At 40.0% G+C, this 24,134-nt stretch overlaps 1 protein-coding gene across 1 annotated transcript in view; it reads left to right on the top strand.

Moving 5' to 3' along the window:
* Positions 1–24,134, top strand: part of PTPRO (protein tyrosine phosphatase receptor type O) — a 157,224-nt gene that overhangs the window by 126,610 nt on the left and 6,480 nt on the right. Inside the window, 11 exon segments of the mRNA XM_068401932.1 lie at positions 3,212–3,351; positions 6,003–6,135; positions 7,513–7,633; positions 9,565–9,633; positions 13,147–13,230; positions 16,636–16,671; positions 18,200–18,281; positions 19,292–19,382; positions 19,897–19,973; positions 22,315–22,449; positions 23,421–23,543. Of these exon segments, the coding sequence (XP_068258033.1) occupies positions 3,212–3,351; positions 6,003–6,135; positions 7,513–7,633; positions 9,565–9,633; positions 13,147–13,230; positions 16,636–16,671; positions 18,200–18,281; positions 19,292–19,382; positions 19,897–19,973; positions 22,315–22,449; positions 23,421–23,543 (1,091 nt within the window).

Raw genomic sequence — 24,134 nt, 5'->3', positions numbered from 1 at the left:
TTTGGGAACAGCTACTCGGGCTTCATAGCTGAACTTTTCAATACAAAGCAGAACCTTCCTTGGTATTGACAAGCCTGTTTCTGGGTCTGCACTCTGCCACCTGGTCTGGTTTCCTGTCTCCTCTCCTCTCCCCTGGACATCTCCATAGTCTTCCAACACCAAAAAATGTACCCTTAAATACAAATCAATGACAGTACTCTTTATAAAAACAATCAGATTCATGGCTGTGGAACCCAGCATCATTCTAAGAGAGGTATGTGTAATATGCTCAAAGAAACAAAAAAAGACTTGAGAACTTCATCCTTTAGGTAGGACTTTAAAACATAACTTTTTGCCTAACATCTTCCTTTACCTGTGAGGAAGAGTGGACACTGCGCCATTATACCTTAAGAGCTTTTACTTTGCTTTTGCATGAATGTAGAATTGTTGAGCCCTTGGTACCTAAAACTGTGAAAGTTTGAAGTGTGCCTAACTGCTTTTACAGGCATGAACTCCACCGTGAAGGTGGGTAAAGAAGAGTTAGTAATTTCAAACTGGATTATCTTCTCTACACACATAATAAACCTCTCCTGAGTGACAGTGAAAGAAGTGAATTTAAAGGGCTCCATAACTTCCAATCAAGTTAGAGGCCTTGAAACAATCATTGTCTATTTGTCTTTCTCAATAGCTCTTACTCAAATCTCTTAAACAGTACCGGGGCAAGCAGTACAGCCATAAGAATCTGAAGTTCTTCCGGACTTTACACCAAAGGGAATATTTGAAAGATGTAGACAAATTCCATGGGTTTTCCCTCTTCCCTGTGCACATGCAGTCCACTGTTTTCCCCATGCCTTGCGTCTGTGCCCAGAGTTACACGTGTGTAACTCTCTGTTCCCAGGACTGAGTGGGTGGATGTGTGAGGGCGAGTATATCCCCCCACTACCATTGTCCAAATATTTTGGAGGAGTATTTCAAAATACCAGCTAGCTTTATCTTTCAGACAGGTCCACAAGTGCCATGTATTGTTCATGTTGTACACCCTGCAGCCTAATTGCATCTTCCTGTTCTTTGCTTATGGACAGGCAGGCTCTTGTTGAACTGGTATAGCTCTTTCATTGACAACAAAGAGAAGGTGTAATGAATTCCATTTTGATAAATCACTTCTAGACTTCTGGGTGTGGGTTTTTTGCTCATTTCTTTTTGTTTTTTTTTTTCTTATGCTGTTTGCTCTTTGAATGAACAATAGTAAGGATATTTTACCAGAGGTTTTCCTTCTCTCTGTTTCTGAGGGAGCAATGGGAGTTGTAATTAGCAGTAGTGGGAACTGACTCTAAGTGACAGACGACTCAACACTTGGCAGTCACTTAAGCCCTCCTGCCAAATGTTCTTCCCTCCATGATGTTTGCTTTATCCTGGCGACTTTCCGCTTGCAGAAAAATCAAGCCATTTGCTGGAGGCAAAAGGAGGATTTGCTTGGAATGATGCCCAAATGCAAAACTCATATTTTAATTGAGGCCATTTTTTACCTGGAGTGAGGGATGGAATGTGTTTCTGAATCCAAGAGCAGATATATGGCTGTAATTAAGGGAGAGGGACGCTTTTCTAGGTAGTTTTGGGACAACATGTACACTGCAATCCCGTGACACAGAATAAGCCATGTGAATGTGCCTCAGTCCCTACCCAACTCTCTCCCTAATGCTGATATAATCTTGGCAGACTCCAACCCTAGAACACTGATCTGATTGTCTGAGGATCAGCTATGTCTCCAAAATGTCTATAACCACTTGAGCAAGTACTTTGTGCCAAGTTTTTGTGGCGGATCTTAAACATCACGTCCAGGCTCCTGTGACAACATCTCACGGAATGAGAATAACAAATCATTTGTGAAGGGAAAAAATAAGAGCAAAATGTTGTTGTATGTAGCACCTTGTATGTAGTGTGTCAGGATCCTGGAATTAGGTCATTGTTTGAGAAAGACAACTTTTGTTAAACATCCATAGATTAGGAAATCTGAAAACTCTGGAGAACAGCTCAGAAATGTACAATCCAAACTTTGTACTCTCTAAAGGCAAACTAAAGGAGCCCAGGATGCCTGAGGCATTGAAAGCTAGGGACTGCCTGTACACATCGTGTGAAGTTGTCAGGATGAAAATCGGCATCAAGCCTTGGTCTTTAAATAATCTTGGGGAAAAAAAGTATATCTCGTCTGAACACCGTGCCTAGGCTGTTTGCTTCTCCCTCTGCTCCTCCAGGTTTCCCCTTCTGTTCTGCGCTTTCTGTACTCCACGTTGGTTCAGGCAGGATTGCAGTGAGGGGGACCCTTCCACTGGAGGCCAGTGCTGTCTCCTGCAGGCTGCTGCCTACTCAGCCCTGGGGTCTGCGGGCAGGGAGGTGGCCCTAGAGGGCCAGCTGAGGCCACCCCATGTGGGGCTGGTGTTGATGGGTGCAGACCCCTGTCTGTGTTTCATGGTATCTCTGATGCCATCACTCCCAGCACACCCTCCATATCCCTCCTATTACAGGGTTGTCTCCTCTTGCCAGACCCTTGTATATGTTTGCCCATTGTCAGTTCATCTGGCACAACAGCAACAAAAATCAAAGCAATAAATTGAAGACCCCTGATATCTGGACCTCTGCATTCAGTGAGGCGAGAAAATTCCTGCAGCTAACTGAAACGCACTCAGATGGCCCTTAAATGTTAGCCTGGAAAAAAAAAACCTGCAAGATTTTTTTTAAACTGCTAATTGACTAAATATTTCCTCTGCTACAGTTAAATGAACCTAGATGGTCTTCGCTTGTGGGAAGCTGCTTCTCTGTCATCTCCTGGGGCAGGCCTTGTGAAGAAAAACTTTCCCAGGCCAAATGTGTTGCTAACAGGTGGACAACCATCTTCTCCTGAAAGAGTTTCTGCTAACATCGTTCTATTAATAGAATGCGCTGATCATCCTCAAACAAGGGCTCTGCTGAAAAGGGAAGTGAAGTAATTATCCAACTGTCCAAATAGAGAACAATTTAAATAGAGAAGAAAAACCGAGACACTTCATCATCTTCCCATTTTACAGTGGTAGTTTACCATCATGAGAGGCAGGGCTTTACATTGGCAGGTTTTATCTGAAGGAAATGAAAGATAGAAGGGCATCAGGCATTGCTTTCATTTTTGTTCGAGGCTTCCTCTTCTCAGTTGTCTGGAAACTTAGATAAGCTTAATAAACGTCGACTTTCTCTTAACCAGAACCAGCCCCTCCAAAATCACTGTTTGCTGTCAACAAGACTCAGACCTCCGTGACTCTGCTGTGGGTGGAAGAAGGAGTGGCTGATTTCTTTGAAGTCTACTGCCAGCAGGCTGGATCTGGTCAGGAAACAGAAGTCCAGGTATGTAAGCGTCTCTTCTTTGGTTTCTGCTCTTCGTCTCTGAAACTGAGACGAGGCCTTGCATCTTGCTAGTTTGGTGTCTGCTGCTTAGCATTTGTGTGTAAAGCCTAATGACATTTTATCCTCAATACACAGGTTAGATCATTAAACCAAATGTGGTAAGGTGGTTCAGAATTAAACCTTTAAAAGCTAAACTACTAAAACATTTCAAATACTAAAATATTTCCCTATTTTGCAATATTAAAATTGGCTTCTGTCTTATTGATGAGATTATAACGAGTTGGACAGAAGCTATGTGCCAGTCTGTGGCTACTCGTGAAAATGACTCATACCATGCAAAACCTAAAAGGCCATAAAACTAAGGGAATGTCAATGGGCAGGAAGGGAAAAATGGTCAGATTGCTTGACAAGGAATGGGAAAAATAGACATATTTAGATGCCATGAGATCTTTTATGCAGCATTGAATTATTTCTGGCTGACTTTATTCCTGGTTTTGAGAACTGTTAACTGAAGTTCAGTAGGACCTTCACTGCTATTCAAAGAGTACCTTTATGCTGCAAACACAGCTGCTCCTCATGCATTTTGTCTCTTAGGGTATTTCCTTCAAGAGCCACCTTCTCAGCCTCACAAGTGAACCTCCTTTTCTCTCTGTCCAGTTAGGAACCTGTGCTCAGAAGCCACCTAAATATCTGTTTAGATTGGTAATGTTGTTAAATGAAGAATAGAACAGTAGTAGTTTTAATTCCTTGACATTCAGTGCTGTGCAACATATGAGGCTTACTTTGCAGTTCAGCTGATGGTATAGTGAATCACTGTGATTACATGCCATGAAACATCATTTTCTCATTTGGACTGTCACACAGAATGGGGAATCATTCAGAAAAAAGTAAAAAATAACCCGCTCAGACCACTGATTATCCCAAAAGAGACATATACACTCTTGAATCCTGTAGAAGACAAGTCTGAATTATTTAATATTCTTTTTAAATTGAGAAAGGCACTGACTAAAGGGAAAAAATATGTTTAAAGGCACTTTAAACTTTTGGATAGTTTGGATTCTGCATCTAGATTCCTGCTTTTTCACAGTGCATAGCTAAAGATTCTGAAGTCATTATCCACTTAGCAGAGACTCAAAATAATGATGTGATCAGGCAAGGAAGGTGCCACAGGATTTGCAGCTTTAGTGCAGACCAGATCTATTTTAACATCAGGAACAGACTGCTCCATTTGGCAGGAGCTTCAGTGGGTGTCTGGTTTGTTGACGTGAACATCTGGCACTGGGAAACGCGCAGAGATTGTCAGCTCACTTCTCATTAGATTCGTCACTCTCTTTTATGTCTCTATGAAAAAAAGGGGAAGGGCTCCTTTTTGAACTGTAAAAAGGGATGCTTTCCCATTGGACTGGTTAAAATTCTTTGTGATCTTCTGTGCTAATTACATGAACATTTTTGTCCCTTTCCTCCATTTTTAAATCAGCAAAATGAAAAGTAACAGCTTTCCAGGTTCGAACATCTTGGGTTTTGGTTGACAAATTAAATTTCCCAGAGGGGAAAATGGAAAACATCCAACCAAGTCCAATTGCCAAACTATGGCCCCTCCTTTCAGCTCAGGGAACAAAAGTCTCCTCCCTTACACTCACGTACATGTGATTTCATCTGTGTAATGTACCTCAGACCTGCAGTGCCACAGGAACCCTTGCTACCCTAGAAATGAATGGCAACAGGCCACTGCAAAAATCCAGTGCTCGGTACTTGCTACAGATCCTTGCACTCCCCATCCCGAGTGAGTTCATTCATAAAGCTTCTCCTTGTTCCCTTTCTAAACCACTGGCTCGGTGTCCCTATTTTCGCATCTGCAACCCACCCTTGGTTCTGCTGGAGAGCGCAAAAAAACATCTGAGGACCTGAAGGAGCAATATCTTTAAGTCAATGCATGTGTTGTATTTGTTGTCTTTTGCCATATCAGCATTTATAAAACACAAAATTGATTATCAGGACATAGTAATTAAAACATTGTAGAAATACGTTCTGTAAAGTTTCTACTAGCTAGAAAAACTGAGGTATGGGATATCTGATCATAGTTATTACCCAAACACTGTGCTCTAGCTTTGTTTTTCACCTTGGCCACTCAAAAGCTCAAAAGGCTCACAGCTCTTCACATCCAGAGGAAATGCCTCAGAGGCAGAGATGACTTATATTCATACAAGGGTGCTGTGACTGCCTTGTCTGATCTTTGAATAAAAATAATTTTGTTTTCCTCCTACCTCTATGGCTTAGTAACCAGAGCTTATGAGCTTTGCCCACCTCTGGGGATGTCCCAGGGGTCACAGCACTTTACCCCACCAAGTGTTTGCCTGACCAACCCCCTATGAGGTACCCTCCTGCCCTCCCCAAGGGGCCCTGGGGCTCCTGGGGTGCTCTGGGCTGTTCCCACTGCTGTTTTCACCCTTGTTGCTCTCCAGACTGCTGGGCTGCCTGCCTATTTTCAAGGGCAGGCCCTGTTTATCTTCCCTGGGTTTCGAAGTGCTGGTTTCTTTCACCAGATCTGACTTTACCTGGTCAAATATATGGGTGGAGAGGGGAGCACTGATTTGTGCTCTTGCGTTTTACAAGAGAGACAAAATTCTGTGTATTTTTTCCCATGTCTGCAGGAACCTGTCACTGTCTCTTCACATGTAGTGACCATTTCCAGCCTAACCCCTGCCACTTCCTACAACTGCAGTGTGACCACCTTCAGCCACAATAGCCCCAGCATCCCCACATTCATTGTGGTTTCCACCATGGGTAAGCAGCACTTCCCTGCTTTCTTCTTCCTCCTCCAGCTACAACATCTGTTTCTCCTTGCTTTCTAAAGCTGATCTCAGTAATGCTGGCCCCAGGGGTTATTTGTATCATGGAAAGGCTGCCAGATATGGATGGGATGTGGAATCAGCTTTAAAAGTCCTTAGAAAAATCCCCACTAGGGGACTGACATGGAAAAATACGAACTAGAGGCTCAGGTCTCTACTGGGTTTTAGAAATCAGGGACCTAGTTTGTGGTGTCAAGGCTGAACATTGGATACTGCTTGATGACATTTATGGAGAAAAATGTCTTCTTTGCCAAGCCCAAAAAGAGGAAAATCACATTTACAAGCTGCTAAGGCAAAAAATCGCTTTCCGCTTTCAGTGAGAAAGTGGAGACAGGGTGAGAGAGAAGAAGGGCCACTGCAGGATCTTGAGCAGTCACACTCTGAAGGGACAGCTCCTGATGGAGGCTCCGGGGCATGTTGTGAAGCCTGGCTCTGTAGTGACTCTGAAGAAAGAATATCAGTGTTGAACTGCCCAGAGCACTGGACTTTTCTTTAAAATCTCCCCTTCAGAATGATCAGTGTCATCTCTGCTTAGTTATGGAGTTGTGTAGCTTTAGTCACTGGTCCTGTACATCATACACTACTCCATGCTGGAGTTCAGTGTCTGATACTTAGCTTAAAAATCTCTGTAATTTTTAATCTACAAAATACTTCTCTAGACAACTGTGGATGTAAAGTTATTCTGAGCAAGTAAAGTAGAGAGCGTTTCTTATATAATGAGCAGAACAGGGTATCTGGTCTTATAATAGTACAGTCAATAAGCATGTAATATGGAACAAAAATAAATCAAGGTTTTGTTATTGAGAGTAGATTTCAGCTCTTATTTAAAACAGAATATTTTGTTAAGATTTATTTGCCAAAGTAATTAAATCAATTTCAACCCAGTATATTACAGACCCTCAGCCTGTTATTTTGCTTTTGGGTCAGAAAAGGTATTGATTATTGTTGAAGAACAACTTCAGAGTTGAAATGTGCTTTGGAGACATAGATGATGATGAATATCTGTACTTTATATTTCCTTCACCCTTTTCTCTTATGTTATGAATGTCACTTAAAAAAGAAAAAAAAATCAGAACATACCAAAGTTTAACAAAATGCCAGAGTGAAGTAATTTCCCCACAGGAGTTTTGTAAGAACAATAACTAGTCAAAACCTCCCTTTATCTCTAGTGGTAGATTTTTCTCTCTGTAACACTCCAGGCTGAATGAGATAGGTTCAGAAAAGTAATGCTACCAGCATTCAGGGAAAAAAAACCCTCAAACTGTTAGCACTTCTCAATTGAATAACCAAGAGCCCTTGTTTGTATGTACAGTCACCGAGATGAATCCCAACATAGTGGTAATCTCCGTGTTAGCCATCCTAAGTATCCTTCTGATTGGACTGCTGCTGGTGACTCTTGTTGTTCTTAGGAGAAAACATCTACAAATGGCCAGGTAAGTCCAGATTTATGCTAATTCCAAAAATTTCAGACAACAACAAACACATCATGACCATAGTTGCAATTGAGGATGATTGTGTGCATGGATTATGCTCGAGATCCTTGTGAATAGGATACCTTCAAAACAGTTGTCCTGCTGCTGTCTAGGAGTTATAATCCTCAACCTTTGTCTCATTTTGAGCTTTGCAAGGCTGGGTCCATAAGAAGTCCAATCCCTTATTACAAAAGGTTTGTGTCAGCCATCTAAAGGTTAATTAGGATCTGAGGCAATTGAGCATGAGTAGGACATCAAGATGCTTTGCAAATCTTTCATATGGTTTGGAACAGGAGATTTTCCATATCAACAAATAAGATGGTTTGTTCATCAGGTTCAGGATGCTTTACTTAAGAGGCCATGTAAGGCCTGAGCCCTGGCAACCAAACCCCCAGGACGAGAGAGGATGTACCCAGGGCCCTGAGAGTGTCTTTCTAGAGCATGTGCCAGTCTGCCCCCAAATCCTAGTCTTCCAGTTGTCCACATTCTGCATTTATGTGGGCTTCCTTCCTCTGGGAACTGCAGCATGGGATAGAGCATATGGGCTCACCTAGATCTTGCCTTCCTACACGGTCAAGATGCAGCCAAATGTATACTGAGACCCACAAATCCAGAAGGGATCTCAGGTCCTGCTGTTCATGTATAACGTTAATGATCCCCATTTGTTCTGTCATATGGATGAAAAGAAAAATTATCTTGTGGGAGTAAAACTTTTTCACAGAACCTGCCGTTCCTTCAGCTATCTGCACCAGTCATTTGTACCCAAATATTGAAATACAGTTTCCTTTTCCTGGTGGTCTTACCTGTAACAGTTCACTTTAATGAGGGTTAAGTTACAGCCTAGGTGAACTGGGGAGGTTTCTCCAAACCCTTTAGATGTGGTTCACCTCCTGGTTTTAAAAGTGTCATGGAGTCTTCACCTTTTTATAATCTATGTAATATATTTTATATTAATTTACTCTCATGTATCAAGAGAGGAAATGATTTCATATAAAAAAACTTATGTGAAGAATCTGCACTTGGCTACCTAGCACTCACTGCATTTTATGTGTCATGTGTTGGCTAGGTATTCCATGCAACAGATGACCTTATCACACATATTTTGCAGGCTCTCTCTTTCAGTGAACTTTATGTGATTTATTCCTTTTACATGTAGCTGGCTCTGTGAAAATCCCAGCTAAATTAGTTGTCTTTCCTATTTAATTACTGTGCAGGCAATCCAAAGATTTTTCTTTTTCTCTTCTTCATTGCTTCTAGCCACAGAAGATAAAAACTCCAGGAGAAAATTTAAAAAGTTAATCCAGTAAGAAGCTGCAGGCAATTATTTGCTTGAATCAAGGAATCAAAACCAGTCAAGTCAGTTTACCATTTGTAGCTGAAAATAATGGACTTGAGATAAATTCACTGGAATGTTATTCAGGAAATTCAGGGTTTTCCAAAAGTATTTTGTGAACTCAAAATTACCATGCTCCTGTCAAATGGAGACAATTATACATCTTCTCCTTGGAGTTGGGATAGTGAATATTTAATATAGAAAGGTTAAATATTTAGCATGTGTACTGAAGCCAGCAACTAGTGCTAGCATCAGACTATAGAAAGCCCAAATCTGGACAGAAGATGAAGTCTATTTGATATCTTTATTAGCAACTTCTCCCTTGGTTCACTCATTTTAAAGTATTATTAGGAAACTTGATCTCAGGTGGTTATTTGTTTTGGATGACTATGTTAAGGGATTTCAGTCATGTTTATCACAGATTATCTCAGACCTGGTCACGGATGTGGGTGTTCAGCACTTCTCTGCAGCTCCAAGAGTTCTCTGTTAAATCAATGTCATTGCAAGTGTTATGAATCAAAAAACGGTAACTTTGTACCCAACGGTCTTCCTGAAACAGGGAGTGCGGGGCTGGAACCTTTGTCAATTTCGCATCTTTAGAGAGAGATGGAAAGCTTCCCTATAACTGGTGAGTGTTTGAAGCAAAGCTTTTAATTATCCCCATCTCTGCTTTTTGGCAAATATGATCTTAAGTGCTTATTTTTTATGCCATCACTGTCACTCTTTAAGATAAAACTACTATACCTGTTATTTTAATATTTTATTTCTTGAATGATGACTCAAAACTACGTATTCTGTCACCTGCTATTTTTAGTAGGAAATGATGTATATACATGTCAGCCAAGTTGCACAGATGTGTTTTGGGAAGATATTTTTTTTTCCTTTCTTTTACAGATGCATTTCTTAAAATAACACAAGTGTAGAAACTTGATCAATAAATCCATTAGCACCTACATAGAGATGTATTTACATCCAGGAGTAAGCTTGCCTGTAGATGACCAATTAGCAACTGTGTTCATGCAGTGCCATTAGTTAATTTTTCCTTGCATTGCAAGACAAGGACAAGTCAACTCAAATATTTACTGTAACTTCATGTTCAGTGCTGTTGAAAAGACTTGAAGAAAACCCCATATTCTTGCTAGTCTAGAAAACCACCTGCAAGAGTTGCAGGCACTGACTATGGACTCCAAACCATCACTGACACCATCAGCCAAAGAGAAGTATTTTAACAAAGAAAGTCTGTAGGATTAGCTTTTATAGAAGGAAAAGAGCTCTGAGAGCTACCTGACTGTCACCAGTGTGGTCATTTTCATTCCTATTTTGGTAATCAAATGGGTGCTAACGACTGACCCAAGGTTTCCTGTTTTGCTATTAGCAGTCTCAGCAAAACTTATGTTTCAAGGCAAGTCCAAACACAGATATTTAAAAGCATACTGTCAGCCCCATTCAGTATGTAGGAAGAAGAAAATATGCGCCTTGGTTTTACATCCATGGTCAGCTTTGTTGACAGTCAAAAAGTTGGAAAGAGGAGTTGGTGTGCAGGGAACTGCTTCCATGATCTCATGAGACACAGCCTGCCAGCAAGGACAGGATTAAATGGATTCACACTGCACCACAACAAGCCTTTTGCTAATAAGCGTGCAAACTGAACTAACAAGCCCAGCAAATCTTGTCAATACCTTACTGTGCTGCTAATTAACTGGATATTAAACAAGCTTCACTTGCTTGGTTTAGCTTTAATAGCAGTCATCTGTATGCAGTACAAACTAATCTTTCTTTCAGCTTCTTTTGCTTGGAGTATATTAATGGCAAAGAAGGCAGAAGATCAAACACTCATGTTAATTGAATGTCCAAGCTTGAATCAAATGATTAAACTAGCAACAGATGTTATTAAAACCATAAAAGGCTTTTTTATGGGAAGGGGAATTAATTAATAGGTTTGGATGTGGAAGTGAAGGTTCTTGTTGCTTGATTTAGTATATGTGTGTGTATGTGTGTGTATATATATGTGTATACATGCATATACATATTCATACATAACTTAGGTTATAAAAATATAAATTGCGGAAAGTATTCTATTCCTGCTTAATATCTCCACAAATTTTTGGTAACTGAAGGCAATGTGCCTTAATTTTATGGTCCTGACTTCTCTGAGACTTAGTAAAGAAATCTTGCTTTGTGTGCCTCTGTTGTCTAACGTCAAGACCAGATTCACTGTGCATCCAGGCAGCCAAACGGAAAATACAGCCCTAAAGACAGGTAGAAGGATTAAGAAACCCGTTTTGCTTGGGGTCATTCCAGGGATCTAGTAAGGGAGCTATGGGCATATCCACTGATTGCTAAGGAAAGCTCAGCTCAACGTAGTTTTCAGGATTTGAGCAATCTCTACATCTCTTTCTTTTAGTTAAATAAAATTGTTCAGTACACCTGAGCAGTAGGTGCAAGACTATATCTTTCCAGGAAAACGATATTGTATTTATTGGGCAATTATGTATTTTTCATATGTTGAATGAAATCAATTGTTTTAGACGTTGGAGGTCCTAATCTGTGAACAATATAAGTAGGTCTGAAAGCATGTTAGCCTGTGATTTGATAAAAAGTGGAAATTTCTCATGATGATTTGACAATGAAAGAAGACCCAGGCTTGAATAATTCCTTCTGCCTCTGTAGGCCAGAGGAAGCAAAAACCTCGCTTGGTGTTTTCCAAAGGAAAGAGTATTCTGGTGACATCATCACTTCTCTCTTCTAAGTCTAATGAAAACCTCTCAGTGGCACCAGAGATCTCTTTATGGAAAACCAAATTTCATCCTCGGTCCAGTCCCGTAGAAAGCCTAACAACAGATAAGCTCTAAGACCCTGATGCTGCAACCACTATGGCATAAGAGCAACTAGAAAGGAGGGCTCTTGCTTCTGGCTGACCCGCACAAGCCCTACCAATACGTGGGGAAAGTGCCCTGCAGAAACTGTGCTGCTCATTTTCTCTTAACGAGCAAAACTCCCTAAAGCATAACTTGGAGTTTTCACTGTGTGGGCAGAAGTTTTCCACCACTGGTTGGAAGATTAAGATTAGAGATGATTACAGTTGATGTGACTTGCTTATCAGGGAAAACACAGTATCTACCAACTTCATAAAAGCCAAGAGTACTGAAAAAGGAAATTTCACCTTGTGGTTCCTCTTTAGAACAGTTGTAGAAGGATGGTATTGCTTTTAGGACAGCAGATTTTCTGAAGGGAAAAAAAAAACATGCTGAGGGTGTATTTGGCAAAAAACCCTCCTACTGGGGCAATTTTTGTTTAAGTTTTGTGAGTTTTTCACATTTGCAAAGTGCCTGTAGCCCACTCCACCAATAGGCAGAATGGGCCTGGGTGGGTTTCCTGGATTAATGCATATCAGAATCTGGTAAACAGGTCGCAAGTACAGAAGTTTAGAATTATTCTGTATTCAAATTTCCTTTAGCCACAATGAAACCTGCTGTGAATAGCTATTCATAGAAACAACAGTTAGAAGAAGTTCAAATAATGTTTTGCTGAAAACCTAGGAGAAAATTTCAAGCACTTAAAAATGGGAGTCTGCAAAATGGATGTTTGCAGAAATTTGACTCAATAGAGGATATTAAGAGCTAATGGAATGATCTGAATTTATTTCTGCTACAGATGTTCTGATATCCACAGGATCACTTGCAGGAGCAAATATGGGAGATTATTATAGTTGTACATGGTAAAGGCAAACTATGCCTGTCCTGAAATATCTCAAAACATCAGAAAATAGGCTTAACACCACCTATGTGATGGCCATAAACCCGTGGATGAAATTTTCAAACACATTTTACTCTCTGAAAATCTACCAATTTATCAATTAACATTGATTTAGAACAGCAGGCCTAAATCAATACCATAAAACACATCTATTTTGATCATATGGGATTTTGTGTTGGATAGCTGAAAATCCTGCATAGGGTGTCAGGTTGAGCAGTAAAATTTCTATGAATGCTAATAGTATTCTTATGAAGTAAGTAAGAGGAAGCCTTTATGGGTTTAGCTGATTTTTAAAGTAGAATTTGCTGATCTTCTGATTTCTGTTTGTCTTACTAACTCTCCTCATTTTTTCATCTTTATGTATGTTATTTATTAATGCTCACAGGCGTAGAAGTGTGTTTGCTTTCCTAACTCTGCTACCCTCATGCCTTTGGACTGATTATCTTTTGGCATTTTATATTAATCCTTGGTAAGTGACTTACTTGTTTTTCCATATGCAATGTGTAAACAATGTTAATTTCTATTACATGAAAAATGTATGATACCTTTGTTTTCAAATGGGTCAAAGCTATTGAAGATATAATTTTCTTGTACTAGAACATGGATTGGAGAGGATGTGGGTATCAAAGTATTTGCTACCCTGCTTCATCTAGTTTGTCTGTTTATGCTCCAACCCATTTTGGTATTAAAAAGCTAATCTTACAATGGTCGTCATATTCATCTCATTGCTCTCTTTGCAATTTTTGCCACTTCATTATAAGTCCTGGCTTATTCTGTCCCAGTTATTCATCTGTTCATTGCCTGGCATTGCCGCCTTCTGCTGCTGCTTTTCTATTACTAAAATTGCTTGATTGTGCCCCACCTGTTTGGTGTGTGATGTCAAATACCTTGGGTTTTAAAGGTGTGGTTATGCTCTCCTGACGTCGGTAAAAGTTTTGCTTCTGGAAACAACAGTTCACTGAGAATCAGTACAAACTAGCACTCCCAAAGTGTAAAAATTGGGTCACTGTGTGTCATCTCTGTGTGTATGTGTGCATATTTAATAGTTTAGTCTGTAAATAATTTATAAAGACATAGTAAATAACTGGAAATACCTAACCAACAAAGCCCTCGCATCTATTTAGAACCAGAACTGTTTTACAAACCGTTTAACAAATAATTATTGGCCATGATCTAAAAATGCTTAATTTATATAAAAGAAACTTAAGTTCCTGATGGTCTTGAGTCCAAGGTATAGTGATTTACAAAAATGTGGTACTGAAGTTAAGACTTACTTTTGACCAAACGTTTTCCCTGGTGTTACCATACGGCACGAAAGTCCTGGCAGGCAGTCATTGAAATCTTCAGCATAGGGATATCTGAGACTGATTTTCCTTGGGCCACATTGGTTCTGTAGAAAAAACACATCTAAATTTTCAGTGGGCCCAGAAACTACTGGGTTTATGTAACTGAAGAAAGGTCCATTTCTTCTCCCATGAAAATAAAAGCGTGTTCTCCCCATACACCCAGCTGAAGCGCAGGTGGAAGTCTTCCACATCTCTCCAAGGCTAATATTATATTGACTTGTAACTTGTCTGATGTAAACTCAACTGTCAGAGCTGCACAGTGATGGAGGATCAGGCAAGCAGTTTATTATTGTAGAGGTCACAGTGATCTCTCTTAACTCTCTAGTGGTCAAGAAGCCCCAGGTGGCCACTGTCAATAGCACTGCTGCAAAAAGAGTCGTCATCTTCTTTTTGCCCTTTGCCTCTTTTTGTTTTAATATGCATTAATATGCATTAATGCACCTTTCCAGATGTGCATCTTTCTTCAGAGGTTTCCTCTTAAATCAAGCTACATAGTTAGTTTAGATGACAAAGTTTAAAGGAGCTGAAGTTGAATGAGATGAGATTAATCCCTCTCTTTGTATTTTAGTCTGTAGGGTAAATGGAAGAACAGATGAAACACCAGCTAATGTTTCAAATGTATTTGTTTTACATACACGTTGGTTTAAAACATTTATGAACATTCAGGAAACAATTGCAATGCTAAGAAACAAAGGCCTTTTGAGACTATCAAAGCACAAGAAATTGTTGCTGAGAAATGGATGTCAATCATTTATTTTATTGCCTCTTGAAGTGTTTCTTGGAGAAGCGTTCTTAGAAGCATTCCCACCATAAACAGCATGTAGATATTTTTTTCTTTTGAAATTGATTCCGCTGTGCCTGACATTAAAAGGTTTCACAGTCACCGGGGATAGAAATGTGTTTAATAATTTAGAGAAATTAATTTTAAGTTTTCCTTGGAAAAAATCTTTGAAGATGTAGAATAAATACTACTAGGCTATGTGTATAGTACACATGAATGTACAGATACTATACAGATAGTATCTGTATAGATAAACATAGTAGGCTGATGAGGTTTATAATATTTGCAAAGTAAAGCTTTGCAAAGTAGATCTCCACATTAGTGTAAAGCAGGTATTGCTATAGCTCTTGTTAACTCTGCAGACAAGGCTCCACATCTAAATGGAAATGTACCTTGAAAAGATAACAAAATTACAACAGGTTGTGGCTGCTCCAAAACCCAAACATTTTCTAAAACTTAATTTTGGAAAGGAATAATTTTTTTTTTTTAATTTCACTTCTAAACTTAGCAGGGTAGAAAAATAAAAGTACTCTACTTCTAAATATTCCTTTCTGTATATTTTCATTTTTTTTAAATTAAGTCTTCACCTTTAATTTACTAGTTGAAGCTGTGACTCAAGTTATCTAGAAATCACTTTAATATCATCATGAAATTAAAAATAGCATCGTTATAATGTGATGAATGAACAGATACTGTTTAATGCCCAGGAAAAAAAAAATGACCCTACTAAAATCCCTTCTGAGTAAGCAAGAATCTATTTATGCTCTGTGGCTGGTTTAACAGAGGGATCAGTATTTTCAGACCTCTAGCCAAATTATTCCAGGGTGCTCACTTTGTGCATTTAATCTGATTGATTGTTTAACTTTTTTGTGGCAACAACAAAATGAACACACACACACACACACACACACACACCCCTCCCACACACACACAAACACACACACACCCTCCCTCCAAAAAACCACTTGGTAGTAGTTAGTGTAGGGTAGTTCTTAAGTCCGTATCTTATGGGTTATACTGCTTAATGCACTCATCTTGCTCGCAACTGTTGCTGGTGAATTATATCACTTATAAGTCATGTGACGACAGTGTATTACATGACTGGCATAATTATCTCTAGCTGTTCAAAGTCAATTAAAATTATATGAGGTTTAAGCTTGAGACCCGCTGAAGTCAATAAGATATTTGCCATTGTCTTCATTGATTGTCATAAGCAGGTTATGAAATGGGTGAGAAATAGTGGTCAGGCTCTTTCCCTTTTCCTTCACCCTTCCTTGAATTTGCAAATGGTGGTCTTCTCCCTTTACCCAACAGACGCTTCTCGTTCCTGGTTGCTCCTTAGTGTTGGCATCCAGGTTCCCAGCCCGCTAGAGCCGGAGCGGAGCAGCCTAGGGGCACCCGTCCCCTGCAACAGCACAGCCCCTCGCCAGGCTTGGGCCCCAGGGACTCAGCCCCGGCCAACATGAAGCCAATGGTGCTCTTGGGTCAGGATTTGTAGAAGACCCACTGCTTGTGTTGGGCACAGATTTTCCCTTTCACAAGCAGGTTGTTCTCAGAGTTACAGAATGGAAAAGGCCATCCCATTGTTGTCAATGGGCATCTTGCTATCAGCTTAAAAATGTCCATTATCACCAGCCTTATCCTGAGTATGATGGTGACCAGAAAACATATGTTCTTAAATCAGCACTAACTTTGAATAAAGACTATACAATAATTTACTGAATGAAAAACACTTTTTTGTTTACAGGAGTAAAAATGGATTAAAGAAGAGAAAGCTGACGAAGTATGTAACTTCTTTGATATTTAAAGTAATGTAAAAATATATCACCTTAGACTAAACATGCATTATGGAGTACATGGTATAGTGATATAGCAGTTACAGATATAGAAAACTTCTTGGTAAACACATCCTGAGAGACATGTCTGAAGGCAGAAAACAAACAATAATTGGACAAAAGCAATTCTTCTCTACAGATAGTTGTGGTAAAACAGCTCCTTACTGATAGAAAATTAGTCGTTGGGGAAAAGATCAATTATCCAGCGTAGTGATTCCAACAGAGCTTATCCTTAGTTAAAAATTACAAACGGTGAAAAACTGGGATGCATTTGTTTCTAGTGATGTTTCCCTCTTGATGTGAGGCTCTCATTACGGTTGTTGCTAGAACATTAGATCATTAATGCTAACGGATAAACAAGAGTAATTAAGTGGTGATAAGACAGGTTCCTTTGGGCATATTGCCTCAAAGTAAATGAAAAGATTACTGTGTACATGCTTCAGTAGCTTGTAAATTAGAGCATGATGATTAGGTGAGGGAAGCTGTTTACCTGTGTTTCATTATTCAGAGCATTAACCTAATTATTTCTCCGTTATGTTCAGAGGCTGTGCCTGTACTAACAGATAGACCCTCACCTGGCAAATAAGTTTGTAGAATGATGGGAGTCACTAAATCAAGGCTAACTTATACCTGCTGAAGCTCCACATGTGTTTTTTTAGTTATATGCCACTTTTTTTAGCCATCATCTCACTGGGAGGACAATTTGACCTCTGATAACAAATGTGTATAGTTCTCAAACCACCAGAGAAAGCAGTCACAGCAGTGGTATCCAAAAGGCTATTTTAGTGGATGTTTTTTGCGGACCTTCTGAAAAAATCAGAACCTAAATATCAAATCCATTTTTCTACATGAGCAAAGCTCAGATGAGATTTAAAAGTGTCTCTGCCAAATGTGAAAATATCTGAAAGCAATACTTTACATGGCACAAGAGGCAACTTAAATGAAGCAGCAGCTGCTCTGGTGCCCAAGGCACGCTGGTGGGATGGTACTGAGAAGGAGTCTGAGATGGGGTGCTGCATCATCGCTTACCACAGTGCTACCTGTGCCTTGGGGACATACCCACCTGCGAAAGCAGTTCAGGGGCCAGGGAATCTAGAAAGGGTGCATGGGCCATTCCCCTTGCCTCAGACCAGTGGTTTCCCTCAGGTAGAACAACGCCAACCCCCAAAAAAACTAGGGTGCTTACTATTGTCAGCACCAGCAGCTACAGCATTGAGTTCACCCAGATGGTTCAGCAACCCCCTCTCAGCCTCTCTTTCTGGTGCCGTTACGGTATGATGCAGGTAATGAGCAATATGCCCACCATTCGGTGGCACTGAACCACAGGATTTTTTTCCACTTTGTTGTTGCTTTCTAGCATTAACAGTTGCAAATACGTATTCATGACCTGATAGTATTCTGGGGGAAAATCGAAATAAAATATACTAAAGAAGCTGGATTTTTTTTTCTTAATTTCTGTGTGTTTTTCCTTTAAAGCCCTGTCCAGTTGGATGATTTTGATGGCTACATCAAGGATATGGCCAAAGATTCAGATTATAAATTTTCTCTGCAATTTGAGGTAAATCTGCAGGGACTCTGTCCTCTCCTATCTGCCATGCCTAAATCAGCTTTTTCCAGTCGTTAGGTTAGCGTGGTGTGTTCCTGTGCTCTGTGTTGTTTAGTGTGCGCTGTTGCTAGGTGGGTCAGCTTCACTTCCACTTCTGCAGAATTTAAAAGTGGACCTTGGTGTCATTAAAGACTGCATTTAGGAAGCTGATTTGAGTGGCTCATCACATTTGATTCAAGATAATTGTCAGACCAACATCCTTCCTTTAAGTTTAGGACATGCTGGCAGCCTGAATTGAATTCAGGGTTTTAATGTCTTTATTTTATTTATTTAATGCCCTTAATTTGAAGGGAAGCATTGAAATGAGAAGGTAACATCAAAAATCTCTTTAAGAGCAAGGAGGTCTCTCTAGGACCGGTTCGGGTACATTCTCTTAATTACCCAGAATTTAGAGTCAGTTTAGTAGTATAAAACTAAAAAGCTCCTATCCTAGGGCTAGCTCCCAAAGATTTAAATATGGAAAGGGAGTAAGGAGGACTGTCAGGATGTTACCACCATTCTGGGTGGCTGACATGTCCTCTGATGCATCATGTATTAGACATAGCTACTGAAGGTAGTGACTAGAAATATCTTCCAGGCATTCCCCAATATCAAGATCAAAAGCCACGTGAGGACTTGAAGAAAACTCTTTAGGTGGGGTGGATGACCACCACAGAAATAACTTATCAATCCCCTGGTTTGACACTATTTTGGATAATCAAGTGCAGGTAGAGAGGAGCAGTCCACAGTCACAGCCTTGGATGGCAGCATCGGCAGGAGAGACCACGTTGTTCCTCTCTAGCTGTTCGGAACTAAATTGAGAGGCATCAAATAAGGAAAGTCAGTGTAATCCTGCTGTCAGTTTGTAAGGTGATTTATGAACATTTTCAGTCTGGTACCTGCCACAAGTAATCACTTCACAAAGAATTGTTTTTTGAGTGTTTGTGAGTTTGACCTTGGCATTTTTCTTTCTGTCACCCTAGGAGCTAAAACTGATTGGGCTTGACATACCCCACTTTGCTGCTGATCTTCCCATGAATCGCTGTAAAAATCGCTACACAAATATCCTGCCATGTAAGTACAATACATACAGGGTCCTGCTTAAGTCCCTTGAGAGAGAAAGAAACGTTTTAATAAGAGAACTGGAGAATCAGGACAGATTTTCTGACCGATAAAAGCCTGTTCTAAAACCTGACCTTAAAGAGAACCAGGCAATAGATGTGTTTTGTTAACTTTGAAGAGACGTATCTTTCTGGGGAAGTTTATGGAGACAGGAGTCAGGACGTGAGAAACACAAGGTTGTTTCTACTACTGAGTAGTGTTACTATATTTTTCTTACTATTTTAATGAAACCTAAGGGAGCCCAAACGGATGGCAGTTGGAGGGTGTATTTTGCAGAACAGTAATGATGGTGCATCCATGCAGTGTTTACTGAAGCAAACATTGCTCCCTTTTGGTACATATGTGCATTTTCTTTTTTCTATATATATTTTTTTTCAGTTTTTATAGGGTTAATTTTAATTCTGCCTAGTTGGAGATGAGTGCTATGTTTGAGATCCAGATTACTTTTTTTTTTTCCCTTTTACAGATGATTTTAGTCGTGTCCGGTTAGTTTCAATGGATGAAGAAGAGGGATCTGACTACATCAATGCCAACTACATTCCTGTGAGTACAGAGACTCGGTCAGTGTAAAGAACAGCATTCTGCACAGCAGTTAGAGTGTGTCACCTGCAAATAGCACAATATCTCCTGGAAGCTCAGTCATGTTCGCAGCATCTCCTTCAGTTTCCAATATTTTACCTACAGGGAACTGCACCTTTCACTAGCCACCAAAAAAAAAAAAAAAGGTGTGGAGGGGGAAGGCTTTTGACAAATTTTGCCGCAGTAGCACTGGGTAGGCTGTGAATCTTTGTGAAAAGTAGATTGGAACTGGTAGAGAAGTGGAGAGGAAGTGTTAAGTGGTCCAGTGGCTTTTCAAGACAGCTAGGTAAAAGATAAACTTTTAAATCAGAAACTTTTCCAGGTTTCTACAGCACATGCAAAAAGGATTAAGCCAGACACTCCACAGCTGACAAAATGCACACAGCCCAGATGGTACGTGGAGAGAGCTTCTGCTTTCTGCCTCGTCTCTGGTGCTCCCAGTGTGCCTTCCTCCACCTGGCATAGAGCAGCCATTTACCAGGGACTCACACCCAGAGTTTTAAGATAATTAAAGTATACGCAGAGCTGTAGTCAGAGTTTGACACTGAGGGTGAGCTAAAACATCAGCAGCTCTTTCTACTTTCGCCTGAGCTTGTGCAGTTCCCTGCCACTGCCGCAAAGGTTTGCCCCTGTGTTATCCCCCCTTGCTGTGGCTCAGTGTGAGCTGTGTTAGGGAGAGCAACGTCCACTGGGTCGCCCTGCATGGAGAGGAGGCAGGACACTACAGCATCCATTTAGAAAAAGACCTTTCACTTGGGGACCATCGGCAGATGAACATTTCTGCACCCTTGCAGTGAACAGAAGACAGAGCTGGCCCTGGCTGTGCTGGAGAGAGCTGAGTCAGCATTATGGAAAAGGGAAGAGCCTTCATATGAGTCAGTGAAACCACTTCTTTGTCACTGTGGCATTGCCCATGCATGCACTGCTGAGCACATTGCCTGTACTTAGTTCCTATGTGTCAAGAGCACGAACCTAAACACTCCAGCTGCAAGTGCCTGAGCTCGCAGTGAATCAAGAAAGAAAAATGTTCCAGTGTTCAAAAACATCATTCACTCAGGAAACTTCTATGACATGGGATTATGGAAAATAGGATTTTATGTAGCAGTCCTTTTCGGATTGCTCAGTTCTGCGTTTTAGTTTACATCTCTTAGTTCTACTTACAGCATAATGCTGACCATAGAAACTGGGACAGACATGTCATCTTAGTGCTTAGCTTTTCCTGACGATTTCTTCTCCACCTGCAAACACAGATTGGAGTGGTGATCCATGTCTCTGTGACAATAAAGATTTGACACTTAAGTCAGACATAGCCTATGCAGACAAACAAACAGCAAATTCTGTGTAGTGCAGAAACTCAGATTGAGCTGACTTCCAGAGATGTCTGGAGGAAGCGATTTATGGAAAGTGCTCCCAAATCATGAATATTTTTACAATCTGCATACGGTGGCGACACAGGAATTGCCAAATTTACATGGGATCATGCAGTGTGTTGGATGTATCTTTTGCTCTTGTTAGGAATCTCAAATAACTTCCCAAATGTGGTTTTGATGGTACGATGTCAGCAAATATGGTTATAGCAGATGCCAAAATGGCCATTCAATGGATCTTTTATTATAGTTTTTATACCAGTCTTTTGGTTTTGGAGAGGGGAAGGAGTCTTTCCAACTAAAAGCATGTTGAAGAGAGAATACATGGATATAAAGCATCTGAGCTTCAATAAAACGTAGCAATGATGATCTGTTGAAGGTGTTGACTCAGCATGTTCTCTATTATTTTAAGCAGATTTCTAATTAATATTTTACTAATTTAAGTCCTTATGACATAAATACCTGCATATAATGCTGTTCATTGCTACCTTCCATTTACATCAGTGACTGAAAATCATCACAGGCACTGCTTGAGATGAGCAGGTTAAGCATCTGTAACTGGTTTTATGTCTATAACTAAACAAACCCTTAAATTATGAAATCTGGAAGGAGCTGGAACTTTGATTTAGGATTCTCATTACTTGTTTTTTTGATATTACCTTTCATGGTCTCTGGGCAAAGTATTTGTATAGTAACAGCTTCATCTTCTGTCCTCCACACTAGATTTCTTACACTTTGGGAGAAGCAACAAAAACTGGCAAAAGTTGTAATCTCAAAATAAATACAAAAAATCATGAAGTAGTTTCTTTATATTAGAAATAACTTTTAAAAGTACAAATTGAACTTGAGCAAGCTGAAAAATATGTATGCCAGAGAAAAATACGTGTTTTGAAGCAGTAATCACGTTGGTAAACAGCACCTGTCTCTTTGTTTCTTAGGGTTATAATTCACCCCAGGAATACATTGCAACCCAAGGACCACTGCCAGAAACTAGGAATGATTTTTGGAAGATGGTTCTCCAGCAAAAATCTCAAATTATTGTTATGCTCACTCAGTGTAATGAGAAAAGAAGGGTATGTAACAAAATCTTGCACATAGTACAAAAGAAACTGCTCTGAAAACATATGTATTTTCTGGTGAGCAAATTTCTTTGCATTGTTTTCTGAACATGAGGCAGCATCACAAGCAGACCTGGAATGGCACTTCATTCACTTATATGACAGGCATTTCAGGATGATTAAGCGACTGGAACTTCTTTCACATGAGGAGAGGCTGAGAGAGCTGGGACTCTTTATTATCCCTTCAGTATAAATACCTGACAGGAGGGAATGGAGACAAGGGACCCCTCAGTGGTGCCCAGTGCCAGGACAAGAGGCAATGGGCAGAACTTAAAACACATTTAATTCCATCTGAAATCAGGAAACACTTTTTTATTGTGAGGATGACTGACAGTGGCACAGGTTGCCCTGGAAGGTTGTGGAGTCTCCATCCTTGGAGATATTCAGAAGCCCTCTGGACATGGTCCTGAGCAGCCTGCTCTAGGTGGCCCTGCTTGAGCAGGGGAGGGTTGGACAAGATGACCTGCAGAGGTCCTTTCCAACCTCAACCATTCTGTGATTGTGCAATTTTAAATTAAAATAATAATAAAATACAAGTATTAGGCTTTACATTTTCCTTGACATTATAATAGAAATATAGTTTATTTTTTTATATGTATATTCTTGTTCCTTGTGTTTTGTTCCTTTTAGACCTATTCTATTAGGAAAAGTAACAATCTACAAAGATGCTATGTATTTCCATTCTTTGCCATACTAATGCTACGCTTCAGAAAACCAATGTATAGATTATGTCCACAGTTACACGAGTAGGAATGATCAAGCTGAAAGTCATTGCAGGATATATTACCTCTTATTGTAGCATCAAGTAAATAGCGCTGTAGATATTTCTAAAACTGAGGTACAGTATACTTTTGATTGTGCTTTTTTATATATGCATATATATATTTATATAAATACAAATATGTATGTATTTATCTCCCTTTCAGGTGAAATGTGATCATTACTGGCCTTTTACAGAAGATCCTATTGCATATGGGGACATCACAGTGGAGATGCTGTCCGAGGAGGAGCACACAGACTGGGTTTATAGGAATTTCCGAATTAGCTACGTAAGTGAAACATCTTGCATGACCCTATTAAGAGTGGGAGTAATTTCAGTGCAGCATTTTCTTTAACTTTTGTCCCTTTCTGGCATTCAGTGGAAAACACGTAAGAGAAAGGTTGATGGCCATTCCACACAGGCAAATGCCTATATCACAAAACTTACCCCTACAATTGTAATCTCTGTGAATTTCTCAGCGAAGTGCAAGTCTGAAACAAAAGTAGTACCAGAGTTCTGGACATTTCTGTGGTGCCAATAATTAGTGACAACAAATGTGTAAACTTCTTTCCTTTATCTCAGGCATATCTTCTTGCTATAAGCTATTCAAAACTTGAAAATACCAACATAGAAATTGAAAATATTTTTCAAAAGAGCAATTCTGCAACATTCATGTATTCCTATAACGTATTGAAACACACTTGAGAGCATGCACTTTCCAAATCAAAGCTGTTCAGATTTTCAAGCATTTCCTTCCAGCTTTGTTTCCTTCACCAGCTCGTTGCCAGCATCAGCTCATGAAGGAAAGGTTAGAGATATGGAGGGGACATGAAAATAGCTGGGCACTGGCACGTCAGCATTGGCCCGGGACCTTAGTCCT

This window comes from Nyctibius grandis, chromosome 5 (genome assembly GCF_013368605.1).
Source record: "Nyctibius grandis isolate bNycGra1 chromosome 5, bNycGra1.pri, whole genome shotgun sequence".
Classification (NCBI taxonomy): Eukaryota; Metazoa; Chordata; class Aves; order Nyctibiiformes; family Nyctibiidae; genus Nyctibius; species Nyctibius grandis.
The sequence above is the reverse complement of the archived record's forward strand: the minus strand, read 5'-3'. Positions and strand labels throughout refer to the sequence as shown.